Source organism: Coccinella septempunctata, chromosome 3 (genome assembly GCF_907165205.1).
Source record: "Coccinella septempunctata chromosome 3, icCocSept1.1, whole genome shotgun sequence".
In the NCBI taxonomy this organism is placed as follows: Eukaryota; Metazoa; Arthropoda; class Insecta; order Coleoptera; family Coccinellidae; genus Coccinella; species Coccinella septempunctata.
Window position 1 is genome coordinate 36,330,210 of NC_058191.1, and position 14,388 is coordinate 36,344,597.

General features: G+C 35.0%; 1 protein-coding gene across 3 annotated transcripts in view; it reads left to right on the forward strand.

Annotated features, from left to right (window-relative positions):
* Nucleotides 1-14,388, forward strand: part of LOC123309173 — a 41,777-nt gene that overhangs the window by 14,794 nt on the left and 12,595 nt on the right. Inside the window, exons 1-2 of one of the 3 annotated variants that reach the window (XM_044892141.1) lie at nt 8,046-8,195; nt 9,371-9,478. In XM_044892141.1, coding sequence (XP_044748076.1) covers nt 8,147-8,195; nt 9,371-9,478 — 157 coding nt within the window. In that variant the 5' untranslated portion in view covers nt 8,046-8,146. Of the gene's footprint in view, nt 1-8,045; nt 8,196-8,687; nt 8,712-9,370; nt 9,479-14,388 lie in introns of those variants that run through there. The other 2 variants (XM_044892142.1, XM_044892140.1) reach the window with 2 other exon arrangements.

A 14,388-nucleotide genomic window follows, 5' to 3' on the forward strand; every position in this document is an offset into this window, starting at 1 on the left:
AGAGTTTGAATACGTTACATCAGTTGTAGATTTCAAAAATATTAACCCGAAGATGAAATGCATATGTTGCACTTGCAGAGGTTGGGAATGGGTATCTCCCGAAGAAATTAACAGATAATTACAAGACTGTTGAATTCCATTAATAATAATTACCAATTCTTCAACTTAAATCATCTTGTATCAATATAAGTAAAAGGAATTTAGGAAGCTTCAATCAAGATGAACTTCAACTTTGAAGAAAAAAATTTCTCATAAATAAACAATTAGCAGGACAACTGGCGCGTATTTGTGGCTGTTCATCTTAATACATTGATATGATAATAATAATTAGTTATTTATTGGTACCTCAAGACATTCACAATGGATAGGACAATTCAAATGAAAATGGAAAAATCAATTTTCGGTAACTTATTCTACTATGACACTAATCCTGTAGTAAACTTTCCTCATTAATTCACTCAAACGTAAAATTCTCAAATGCCACCACTTTTTTGGGTCTCCAAGAGAAGGAAATTCTTCTCTCTTCTCTTCATTTACAATTTTTCTGATTGTGGAAATATTCAGCTGAAATATAAGTCGTTTAGATTCAGATGAAACATTATGTAAATTCTCTCAAAATGAATATGTTCGCTACCGTCTGACGTATTGTGGATTTTAGAATATCACGGTATAACTATTTGAATGAGCGGACCTGAATTCAAAATAGCACTTCCTGAAACCCTGTCTCTTTTTTCAATTTCTTTCGGCATTTTTGTAATATTAATTGATATAAGTTGTGGCAACGGCGTTATGACATTAACGACATTAACGACATTTCATGAGTGCCAACCTTACTCCGTTCTAGTTACAAATACTTGAGAAAATTATTTCATGGCCAACCGACTGCTAAAATAAATGTGAATGCAGTATAGTCAAGCTTCTGAGGCTTTTCTGAGTTGATATAAAAGAGACAAATGTTTTGGGATTCATCGCTGGAATTCTTTCTAGTATTCAATATTCATAGATTTTACTGATGAAAGAGTTCAAAGTCAATAGACATCGGTTAACTGCTCATTCCACATTTGGTATTTTTTGTCCCTCTCACAAAAGACCTAATCACACAGGAATCAGATATTCTTCTTCTATCGCAGTGGAAAGTTGTGAAACACACTCCTGTCTCTTGTATTTCTATCGGAGTCTTTCTAGTTCTTCTTTCTTACATTTCTGTGGAAATCATTACTGTTTTTTCTCATGAAACGAAACCACACGTCTTCAAATTCACGATATCAATAAAGAATTGAGTAATATCATGCAGTTTTCGCCGACGACAAAATTCTTTTCTCACCAAAACTTACTGAAATTTTTATCGAAACAAAAAGATTCACCCTTTGCAGATAGATCAACATGTGAACCACAACATATTTATATTCAGTTCCACGTTCAAGCAGCTCACGACAATCTTTCCTGTACTCCACATCCTTTGCTTCCTCCAGCTTCCCGCTAACAAGCATGTAGAACATCTGCATTCATTACAAAAAATACCGCAATTTTTCGCAGAGCGTGGAATCAGTATTCTACCGGAGAATAAGCGATGTCACATCAATCAATTCTCTCGTTTAGTCTTGTTATAAAAAAATCGTACGCTGAAGAGATAAATTCTTATTTGCCTGAATAGGGTAGAAATGTCCTTGCAACACTGGTGGCGATTCATTTCAGTTAGTTTCCCCCTATGCAGGGGTCTCTTAATTCAGAGAACACTATATTTTAGGATTTCTACGTGTTCTTTCAGATTTCTGTGAAGCCCTGTGCAATTGGACTGCACTATATTATCATTAAAGGGAAACAATTTGAATAGGTACTCTAATTTTCGATGCTATATTTCATCCAGCATTATAAATTGTGGATAAGTGTAACTTGTATTCAATTGATGTCATTTTTATTCTCTTTAATCATCGACAGTGTTAAAATCTCCCGATGCTTCCATGTAAGCGATACGAAACTTCATTTCTGCTGCAATGGAAAGGAATTAACAGTTGACCTACCTGCCTATTTCAAGGTGGACTACTCTAGCTTGAACTCGGATCGTAAATTAGACTTGGGGTTTTAAATGAAACAATATAATCACATATACCTAATTGTATGATATGTATTGCGTGACTCAACTGAAGATAGCTACTGTATGAACGGATTTTATGGTTTTATCAAGGATTATGTGGAACTTGCATACCTGCAAGGGTCTTATTAATAATATTATTGAGAATCTGAATAATGGATGAGTCAGATCAAAGTTAATCAGGCAAATATTGTTTTTTCGGCAACTCATCTTTTTTTATCTTATGACTTGCTTTTGTGGAGTCCTTTCATTTTCTTTTCTTAATTCATCAATGTTATCCACGACAAATTATTCAGAAAATGGTAGGCACAGTTTTAGTTTATGAGAAAATATAGAACAGAACCCATTAATAATGGTCTGACTGAAGATCAAATCAAGTAGTATATGGATTCCATGCATAGATATCTATCCATATGATTGGTTTTTTCACTCATACTGAAACTTATTATATTCTACTAAGTTCAGGAAATTGAAATGTTAATAAAAGTTTGATATTATGGCAGATGTGAATACTGCTGCTATAAGAGTTTTTCTCTAATCTGAAAATATTTAATTTTCTACCTTTTAGGGGATTTCCATAGAAACTAGACATTGGGGGAATAATAACATCGCAACAAAAATGCAGGAGTGAGATTCTTTGACAACATTCGGCTCCAAACTTCATGAGATTTATTCATACAGCTTTCCTTTCCTGTTATGAAAATCTTGATGAACCCGATGCAAGTTTTCTAGCTTTCATCCCTTGTTGGAAGTTTGATGATGTTTAGATTCAGTGGATATGAAACCTCCAGAATAAGTTGTTTAATATTTATCCAGAAAGAGCATTAAGTTGTCCCATGTTATCAACGAAAATGATGGATATTCTTGCAGCATCATTACCTCCAATGCGAAATTCCAACTCGTTTAACATTGAAAAATCTGACCGTTCTAATATATTCCATTGGTTTCACCCCTATAAACTGTAACCCACGAAACATCTTGTTATTTTTAGTGTTGTACTTACGTAATTTGTGCGTAAAAGCATAAAACACCCCTATGTCCGGATATCAAACCTCGGAGCTGCTGATATACATCAAAACTTTTATGCCTGTTCTTCAGGGCAATTTAGTCCCCTTTTTCGTTGAATAAAATGAAACTCAGTGGTTTCACGCGAAACAATGTGGGGGATTTGGATGGGGCTAAAAGGCTCGCCAAAAAGAATATCAAGTTATGCTGGCATCAGCTTTTATCACCCTGGTTTGAAACATGTGATAACTTTGTAATTTTACGACAATTCATCAGAGGGAAAGAATTTCCACTGATTTTGAATTCATATATTTGAAATATGGAATTGATCGAATGAATCCGATTTTATTGTTCATGGATGGGTGGATGGACATGTTTTATCCCTCAATTAAAAAATAGTGTTTTATACAGGATGTGAAATGAATACTTGTGAAAATATTTGATTCTTTGTCCCTAGAACATCAGAAATGCAAACATAGAAGCGAGAAAGTGTTAAAAAAAATATTTGGTGGTGTTCCCCTATAATGTCAGCATGATATCCTCCTACCAGTAGTTGGGAAGCCCATGATGCTAAATCGAGATATTCTCAAGCGTCGTGATATGAAGACCTAGTGTATTGTGAATATAAGATGGTAGAAGGAAAGAAATGTTCTATGATGTATGCACTTTCAGCGGTAGAGAAAGCTTCTGCAAGTTTTCAAAGATGTAAAAAAAATCTTGTGGGGTAGAAATATATTAAAGTATATTAATTGGACCCAAAAGAATCTACTTCTGAAGACACTGACAATTCAGATCGGTTTTGCAGACGTGTTGACCCATTAATCTGACACTAATCAATGGGGTCTTCTTAATCTGACAGTTTGAAGATGATAACAATGAAATTTTATTAAATATCTTTCTTCCTGTACCTCTGATCATTTTTGTATTCATTATGAAAGTGGTAGATAATAAAATTCTCTACAACTTTTGTCTGAAGCAATTTTACATACACTTGAGCAGTTTTTGAGCTAGAGGGTGATGAGGGCGAGAAGATTAGCCATACATGCAAAAGGGCAGGGTCAATGTGGAATCCCAGTCTAATGTGCATTCATCGCCATATATCTAAAAGACTTTTAGAGGTAGAAAATATTTCTTCTTACAAAACTTGTAGAAAATGTTATGCTCTTCAACTCTTATGAAGAATGGGAAAACGATTTGAAGCCCAGGAGAGGATATAATCCAAAAAAATTCATTTTTTTGACCTTCATGGTCAATTTTTATTGTTTCGGCTCACTGAAACTGTCAGATTATATTTTTTCCGTTTTTCCTGAATCATTTTAGCTTCAAAATAAGAAAAAAGCCCCAGCGCTGGAAAATGTACACGTGACGTTTTTTTTGCAAGTTTGTTAGATCAAGAGAATGTATATTTTCAACATGCATTTAACTACATATATCTGAATCTTTTTTTTTTAACATTCTGACCAGTCCTAGACAATTCTCTAAGGAGAATACACAGGTCGTATTTTTGGTAGAGGTGCTCTACAGGGTCCAAGGAATCTCCATTTATTCTGACATGTTCAAGTAAATCCCGAATTTTTCCAAAAACCGTTACTTTTAGCAAGAAATTGAAGAAGACCTTTATTTATTAGTTGAAACGAATCTTAAATGATTATATCTCTCTCTCTCTCACACTTTCACATCACTTAGTATAAATAAATTAAAAATCACAATTTCTATCAAAATATACAAGGTGTTCCAATAAAAATCGAAATTATGATTTTTTTCGCTGAAACCGAAAGCACCTAAACTACGCTACCATTTGCTTTATACGGCATTGTACTGGGTTGTGCATTTTTCGACAGAATACCTCATCCCCATCCCCCTTCCGAAAATGATACGAAGGTCACTAACGGAAACGCCGTGTCTACCTGTTCAAATCCAGTGGACGCACTTCCTCCTCGAGCACATGGCCTATTAATAAATAAAAAACAGCTGATGCATCTGTTGCTACAAATTTGGGTGCCAGCAAATAGAAGGAACAGGTGTGTGGAATCCACGTTGGTCAATAACCTGCAGCTCTCTTCGTCTAGTTCTCGCTCTTTAGTCGACATACAGATAGTTATCGTTATCATCATAGACGTAGGCAGGGTCTATGAGCTTTCCAGGTGAATGATCACATTGTTGTCATTATCTTCATACCTATTAGTTGCAGTGGGATGGTCTGCATACCTGGGTGGTGAATTGTTCTGATAAAATGAGTAGGCTTCAATTATATTCGATTTTATTCTTCCGCATGATAATACTGCGGTTTATCACCTCGTTGGAATAATCAAGAATGGGTTAAAACATACTTCAGATGGTTAAAAAGATATACAAGGCGGGAATGAATGGCTGCGAGAAAGTTTTAGGCGTGATTCCTTGCAAAAAAATAGTGACTGTCTTTCATATATTTTTTTGCTCAGGTACGAGGATGTATTGATATCTAGTTAGCCTAGACCATTTCCATGCATAAAAAAATATTGCGTTACCATAGCAACGAACAACAACTCATAAGAAGTGTCAGTGTGAAGTTTGAGGTCAAAAAAGTAAACCAGAGTTACGCAATAAATCAAAAGAAAGAAGATGTCCACTGAAATTATAAGAATCGAAAAATTGTAGTATGTATCGAGCCATCAGCAAGTACCTGTATTTTAAAGGGTTTAGAGGTAAGCAGATTTGTGAAGATATGCTTAATACCCTTGGTGATCAATATCTTTCGTATGCGACCGTGAAAAATTGGACTGCAAGCTTCAAAAGAGGTAGATTTTCCATTGAAGATGATGATCGATCGAGAAGGCCAGTTTCTATGTCAGTCCCCGAAAATATTGATGCAGCTCATGACATGATTTTATCAGACCGTCGAATTGGGCTGAAACGGATATCTGAAGCACTGAATATTTCATACGAACGCCTTCATCATATACTTAGTTCACGTCAATTTGGACATGAGAAAAATTACTGCAAAATGGATCCCCAAATGTTTGAATGTTGACCAAAAGCGTGCAAGGATAGAAGCATCGCATTCGATCTGTGCTCGATTTGAAAACGATGTAGACTTCTTGAACAGAATTGTTATTATGGATGAGACTTGGGTACATTTCTACGATCCAGAAACGAAGCAACAATCGATGGAATGGCGACACTCTGGTTCTCCATGACCTAAGAAGTTTCGTGTCCAAAAATCTGCTGGAAAAGTTCTTGCTTCAGTTTTTTGGGATTGCCATGGAGTAATCATGATTGATTTTTTTGGATAAGTATAGAAAAATAACCGGAGATTACTATTCGACATAACTGACCAGTCTACGGAAAATAATTGAAGAGAAAAGACGCGGAAAGCTATCCAAAGGTGTTTTGTTTTTGCAGGACAATGCCCCTGCACACAAATCTCATACTGCCATGCAAAAAATTCGTGATTTAGGGTTTGAATTACCAGAAACCCCCCTTATTCGCCAGATTTGGCTCCATCCGACTATCATCTCTTTCCTCAACTGAAAAAAAGTTTAAAAGGTAAATTTTCTTCCAACGAGAAGGTAATAAAAGCTGTGGGGGTCTAGTTTGCAGAGCAAGAAGAAACATTTTTTTTTAAAGGTCTAAAGACGTTGTAGGTTTGCTGTAATAAATGTATCCAATTAAGAGGAGAATATGTTGAGTAATAAAATATTTTGATATTGAAATTTTGTTTGGTTCTATAGTAGGCTAAGAGTTTTTCAATATATCCTAGTACATCTCCCTGAAGATGGCTCCTGAAGGAAATATTCAGAATCAATCAAATTCATAAACCCATGGGAAGATTTTTTTTGTTCCTTCATTCCACAGGTTGATTATTGTGAAAAATATTCTTCATGTCTACTTTTTTTAAAGTTTGCATGCATGTTTTCCTGTTTCCATTCGAAAACCGCTAGACCAGTACGAGAGAAACCCTGCAAGCCAACGCTGAAGTGGTGGGCAACCAGTCTAACGTAACAAAAGAATAATTCTACCCCATTACTTCGAGACAATGTAGCGGTAATGAATACTGTGCATTGAGTATTCCAAAAGGACCGACACCTCGAGCCAACTTTAATATTAGACCTGTTTCGCTGCCTTCACTGTCAGCACGAGCTTCAATGTTTTTTTTTTCATAACAATGGATCCATATTCCATACCATTATTTCTCTACGTTTCCCTCTTGAGGTCCGTTGGCCACGAAACAGAATAACCACACCACTTCGTTTCAACAATAGCAACAGCAACCGAATGGAATACGAATATAAGAAAGGGCAGAGAGGAGGGTTTGAGAAGAAAAAGTAGAGTAATATCACGTAGATTAAATCTTGTACGTATTAACAACATCGTTTCCTTCCTGTTTCATAAGGAATTCCAGGGTACTTGACAAAAAAATCGAATACTTTCAGTGCTTCATTACACTCTTGAATATACGAAAAACTTGATGATCAGATGGAGTTTAAAGACTGTACCTTAGAGACGTTGAAGGTAATGAAATAATAATGAGGAATTTCAGAATTCTTCATCGGTTTTACGGTCTTAGGCTGTACGTTTACGTTTATTACGAAACGTAAATTGTCAAATTTTCAGGATATTTATTATCTCCTAAAATATAAACATGTTGCGGAATACAGAGTCAATAAAAAAAAACCCTCAGTACCTATTCACTTCCTTCTTAGTAAAATGGATTCGAGTTTACAGAGGAGTGTTATTGTTTTTGAAGTGTTATCGAAGACATGCCTTCTTTGAAGGGTAGTAACCGAGGTAGTAACATATAGCTGATAAATTATTCGAGATGCTTATTATAGCCTGTGAAAAAACCAACATACAATCTCCTTCCGTTAATACCCTGTGAACAAGTCATGTTTTCGATAAAATTTCAAAAACATTGCTCACCCCTAAAATATTGAAATGAAGAAGTTTTGTGCTGGACTTTTTACTCTTTCTGTGTGAAACAGTGGGAACAAATTGAACGGTATCTGCGTATTATTAGCTGCATTTTAATCAGTGTGAGTGTGGGATATTTCTGAATAGCCTGAAAATCGCATGAATGAAACCAGTTTTGTGTTTTACCTCGAGCAGGCATTAAAATATGGTAATACAATGGATAGCTTGTAATCATGTGAATTTTATTCCATTTAATGGAGGAAGTGGAAACACTAGCACGAATGATTCTTAGTCACTTGGTCCAATTAGTCATTGCTAGATTTCTTTCTTGATTACTGGGAATGTCAAGATAGGGAAATTTTTTTGGTATAAATGAATCCTTATTGATCCCTTTCTAGGTTATAAACTTATAACCAGCCGAACGGCGGTATAATATGAGAGAACGCATTTTTGTTTGAAGGGATTTTTTTCCCAGAGAAGTGATTAAGATCTCTCATCTTGTTCAAACAACTTCCTAAATAACTCTACGAAATACAAGGAAATTGAGTTCCAGCGGTTGTACCGAAGAATAGGTGCAATGCATCCTTGAACTTGAACATCGAAGAAGGCTTGAATTTCTCAACCGTTAGATGCCGTTACCAAAATAGTACCTAGCTTACATCAAGTTATCCGAAAGGATGAAAATAGTAGTCAATTTACTGAACGGTATAATCTGTCTCAACAGGTAATGCTACTTTCACCATTGTAGCATTCGATAGGTGTTCAAACACTTCTACTTTCACAAACAATTTATTGTTTTTACTTGATATATATTTTCACAGTACCAAGAATTTTAGCATTGTGATATTTCACAAACATTCCAGGTATAAGGTATAAACGGATCTTAGGATAAAATAATCGAAAGCCTGAAAATCATTGTTTTTCTATTATTCTCAAGTCATTTCATAACATAATCAAATCAGTAGGTACTGATTGATTTTGAATATTCTGTTCATTGAGGAATATTTTGATAATTTCTTCAAAAATTTATCATGGTCTTTCTGTGTCAGAAAACAGTTCTACGTTAGAAGCTATCTACCAGTTGTCAGACGAATCTTTTATCAGGTACCAGGTACCAGATTTCTCGAGAATTAGTATCTTGAACTACCTAATTCTCACTTCTGATGAAGTGTATGTAATTTCTAGAGCAAAAGCGTTTTCTATATTCAAATATTATGCCTTGTTTTGAAATGATTCACTTTATTAACTTTTGAAATATTGCGATTCTCGACACAATCAACTTGAATCAACCTATGTATAGAGCGACTGATTGTCTATCATGCTGGCTCCTTAAATGTTCATCAGAAACCTAATAAGATAGTTAATACCTATTTTTTTTTCCAGGAAGTGGTGGAGAAGACAATGGTTATTTTGGACCATGGAAGACCTGTAAAATATTGATGTACAATAGAGAGAGATGCGGGACCAATGTCTCTAAATTCAGACCAAAAGGTAAGAAAAACTTCTCTATTCTTCCCTATTTTATCAAGCGTATGAGAGTGTTATTTAAATAAGTTCACAGCACTTAGGTACTTGAATAATATATTCCTACATCTCTTTAGATTTTCATCGGAGCTGTGTAGTGAAATTTATGTTTCCTTTTCAAGAATGAAATATTGAATAGTTTACAGTTACTCCTCAAAAATAACCAGTGAATTATCGTACATTGTGATGCAATGATAAAATGCTGGAGGACAAGATTTTCAGGAGAAATTGGTTCAGGTTGAATTCTATTTCAGGGTAAAACTCCAATTATAACTTCGTTAAACTGGCAGAATTACTGAGTAGGTATCGGTCTCGATTGGGAGGCGAAACCAGTTATTTTAGCAAGTTCAGAAACTATCCAATGAGGTATATCAATTTGTAATCAGTCGTTTTCTAACTGTCAAATCGAATGTATATGTCCAAAAGTTCCTGATACTAGGGGAAAATTTCAATTTTACAGTTGGAAATATCTGACAAATAAGCGGAAGTTGTAGCACTGACACTTTTGTTCGTCATAGCCATAGACATAGAGACATGGACTGAGCAATGCCAGCATGAAATTGGCTATTTATTAGAAAGAGAGAAAAGCTCGTCGGGACATTACCTTTCTCTTTTTTGTTCACATAGAGGTGAGTATAGACCAATCAAAATTCTAGAAAAAGACAACTGCATTCCCGACGTGTTTTTCTCTCTGTCACTTTTTTTGACCGTATTTCATGCATAGATATAAAGGGAAGGCACAGTCCATGTCTCTATGTCTATGGTCATAGCGATATAAACGAGGAAAGAGTTGAATTCCATTAGGTTCGATGGGGATAAATGATAAAGAAAATGAAGAAGTTCGCTTGAAATGAATATGGAGAATATTAGTCAAAGTAGTTTGAATGAATTGATTGACATTCGGCGTTTTACAATTATAAATTGTATTATATAAATAATTTTTACATTATTTATATCCTTTTGTGTTCAAGAATTTTTCCCGAATTATAAATTAATTTCCACATCACTCTTTCAATTTTATTCATATGAACCAATTGAATTATTGCTCAATCATTCCAACAATTGGTGGCAAAAACTAATATTTATTGGGACTAATGGTCATAAGAACTAAGTAAGACTTCGAATATTCAACTTCTGAAGTACGATCCTGGATATCGAATGGAATTTCCCGGTTTCATTGTTACCTAACTAGATACAAATATGACAAATATCAGCTCCACTGCAATTTCCGTTCACGAGATATTGCCATTCAAAATAACATGCAAATTTGAAAACGACCGCAATGTGGAAATCAATTGCACCGGGTGGGACAACATTGCATTGGATTGCTGGAGTTGTATAATATCTGGAAACGCAGTTCAAATAGACGCGTAAATGTAACAACAGCATCTACACGGTGAGTCTTTGACTGGTACGAATATATTTATAGTAGATTCTTGAGGTCAAAAGAAACACTTTTTTCCTATACCATTTCTAAGTTTTCATAATGAGCTATGCCACTCCTGGTAAAACAAAATACCTTGAGAAGAACTTGCTAAATCTGTGACTCTACAAATCTGTTGATCTGTTCAACAGAGTACCCAATATCAAATTACTCGAAAACGTCCCATTATACGAGAAAATATGAAGAATACTTTTATTTTATAAAATGTTCATTAGATGGCATCCAACTCAGTTTCCAGAGTTGGGTTCTTTGAATTTTTGGTATTTTTATGGTACGTGATGGTCATAATGAGAATACTGAAAGACGTGGGTTATCTTGTTTTCGAAAAAGATTAATCAAATAAATGAAAAACTATATTCCGAAATTCATTCAATTCGATGAAACAATTTTTGTGAGGTCTAAAAAGAACATTTTTATGGTTTTTCAACAACCTGTATCTTTTAAACCTAGCCGATTTGGAAAAAAAGATAAAAGAAAACACTATTTCTTTTGACCTCAAGAATATACTGTTGAAATATTTGTACAGGAATTTATTGACTTACTAATCGAACTAAAAAAAAAAATTAACAGTGTATAAGAGTTTCGCAATCAGTTGCTGATTTAAATTTTAATCCTCCATTAAACGTGGTGTATGAGCTGTTTAGTGGAGGATTGAAATTTGAATGGGTCATTAAATTATAATTGACATTACTGCAATTGGGAGTTACGGCCGGTTTCATTATGAAACCTAAAGTGCCTTTAATTTTAAAGCTTTCTCTAACCCTACTAAAATAACAGTAAAGGAAGCTTTAAGCTTGAAGTGATTTCAAATTTGATTATGAAACTGGACGTTAGTCCCTTATTTGCAAAAATTAACCATAGAAGTTGAGATATAAAAAACACTAGGTATTCAGAGATGAACATTATACACAACAGTGTATAAGAGTTTCGCAATCAGTTGCAGGAACGTCAATTTAAATTTTAATCCTCCATTAAACGTAGTGTATGAGCCGTTTAGTGGAGGATTGAAATTTGAATGGGTCATTAAATAATAATTGACATTACTGCAATTGGGAGTTACGGCCGGTTTCATAATGAAACCTAAAGTGCCTTTAATTTTAAAGCTTCCTGTAACCCTACTAAAAATGACAGTAAAAGAAGCTTAAAGCTTAAAGTCATTTTACATTTGATTACGAAACTGGACGTTAGTCCCTTATTTGCAAAAATGAACCATAGAAGTTGAGATATGAAAAACACTAGGTATTCTGAGATGAACATTCGATTTTGTTTCGTGATACAACTTGCTTTAAACAATTAATGGTCAAGTGGGCTATGAAATTTTGAATTTGCATTTTTTGTGTCTAGACGTAATTCTTAGTTTCTGCTGTACGTTTTCCAGGTATACTATGAAGAAAGCTTGCTGGATTGTGTAAATTTATATCGAATTTGTTATCTGATTTGCATTCAGAGCAGGACGCACTATAGCCCAACCGTATATTATTTTCAATTCTGTGGTGCATTTTTTTCGATAACTTTCGAGAGCGTTATTTTCGTGACATCCTCCCATACTTCAGCGTTTCCGCGAGGATTAAAAGGATCTCGTAGAATGAACGCACTCACTCGTAATTTTTCACTGCAAAGTGGTTCTGAAAACCTTTTTTCCAGAAAAGCTCACTACTCCCAAAGGATTTATTCAGCGTCACGGCTGTCGCAATGGCGGAAACCACACAATGAATTTGGCGCTCATTTCCTTTCATTTGATGTCCTGAAAGTAAATATTATTCAGCATCTGTGTCCCCTCTCGCGAAAACATCAAATACCGACTGATGATATATTCTTGTCGGGATTGAAACTTATTAAGTCACGTCCTGTCTCCCTGAGGAGCATAGGAAACATTTCCCCGAGTGTTTCGTTATTCGTTGCCTATTTTTCACAGTTCGGAGAATTTTATCGGCTCGACTGGCAGGTAGACCGCATCTTCGGGCGTTTAGAAAAAGTTGAAGAAGAGCGGTTAATCTACCTTTGGAGGCGATGATCAGAAAGCCCCAAAATATTGACGAACGCCTGTTATCTTAAAATCAAATCTTCCATATAACACCCTGTGCAATGAACAAGAAGAATCAATGAATTGTGTGAATATTACGAATTATTTAGCTGAAATGCCTCCTGTCTCTTCTTATAGAAAATTCATTTCAGAAAATCACTGAGGAATGTGAGAAATTAAAACTTTTATAAAAATCGTCATATACAAGTTGTAAGAGAATAGCTGCGAAAAGATTTAGTCGAAAAATAGTGTGGATCTTTCACGTATCTACATACATTGTATATGTATATATATTTTTAAGCAGACCCTGCTCAAATACATGTCCCTGAATATAGCTTGAATCATACTGAAAAAATTTGATCTCTTGAAATTTCTTGCTAAAACGATTTTTGCGAAAAACATCATCAGTTCAGTGGCCAGGAGTGATTTTGGAGGGAGGGTTTAATTTTATATTTGAAATTAAGTAAGGTGTTTGTTGATATAAAATAGGTATACTTATCTTCATAATTGCAATATACGAGAATATCCTCGTTGGAAGAAAATTTACGACCTTTTAAACTTTTTTCAGTTCAGGAAAGAGATGATAGTCGGATGAAGCCAAATCTGGTGTAGTAATTCAAACCCTAAATCACGAATTTTTTGCATGGCAACATGAGATTTGTGTGCAGTAGCGTTGTCCTGCAAAAACAACACACCTTTAGATAGCTTTCCACGTCTTTTCTCTTCAATTTCTTTCCTTAGAGTGGTCGAATGGTAATCTCCGGTTATTGTTCTACCCTTATCCAAAAAATCAATCATGATTACTAAAGGCAATCCCAAAAAACTGAAGCAAGAACTTTTCCAGCAGATTTTTGGACACGAAACTTCTTAGGTCTTGGAGAACCAGAGTGTCGCCATTCCATCGATTGTTGCTTTGTTTCTGGATAGTAAGAATGTACCCAAGTCTCATCCATAGTAACAATTCTGTTCAAGAAGTCTACATTGTTTTCAAATCGAGCACAAATCGAACGCGATGCTTCTACCCTGGCACGCTTTTGGTCAACATTTAAACATTTGGGGATCCATTTTGCTTCAGATATGTTTTAGCCCAATTCGACGGTCTGATAAAATCATGTCATGAACTGCATCGATATTTTCGGGGACTGACACAGAAACTGGCCTTCCCGATCGGTCATCATCTCCAATGGAAAATTTACCTCTTTTGAAGCTTGCAGTCCAATTTCTCACGGTCGCATACGAAGGTTATTGATCACCAAGAGTTTAAGCATATCTTCGTAAATCTGCTTACCTCTTAACCCTTTTAAATAAAGGTACTTGATGATGACTCGATACTCAAATTTTTGGATTTTTACAATTTCGGTGGACATCTTCTTCCTTTTAATTTATTGCGTAACTCTTTTTCACTTTTTC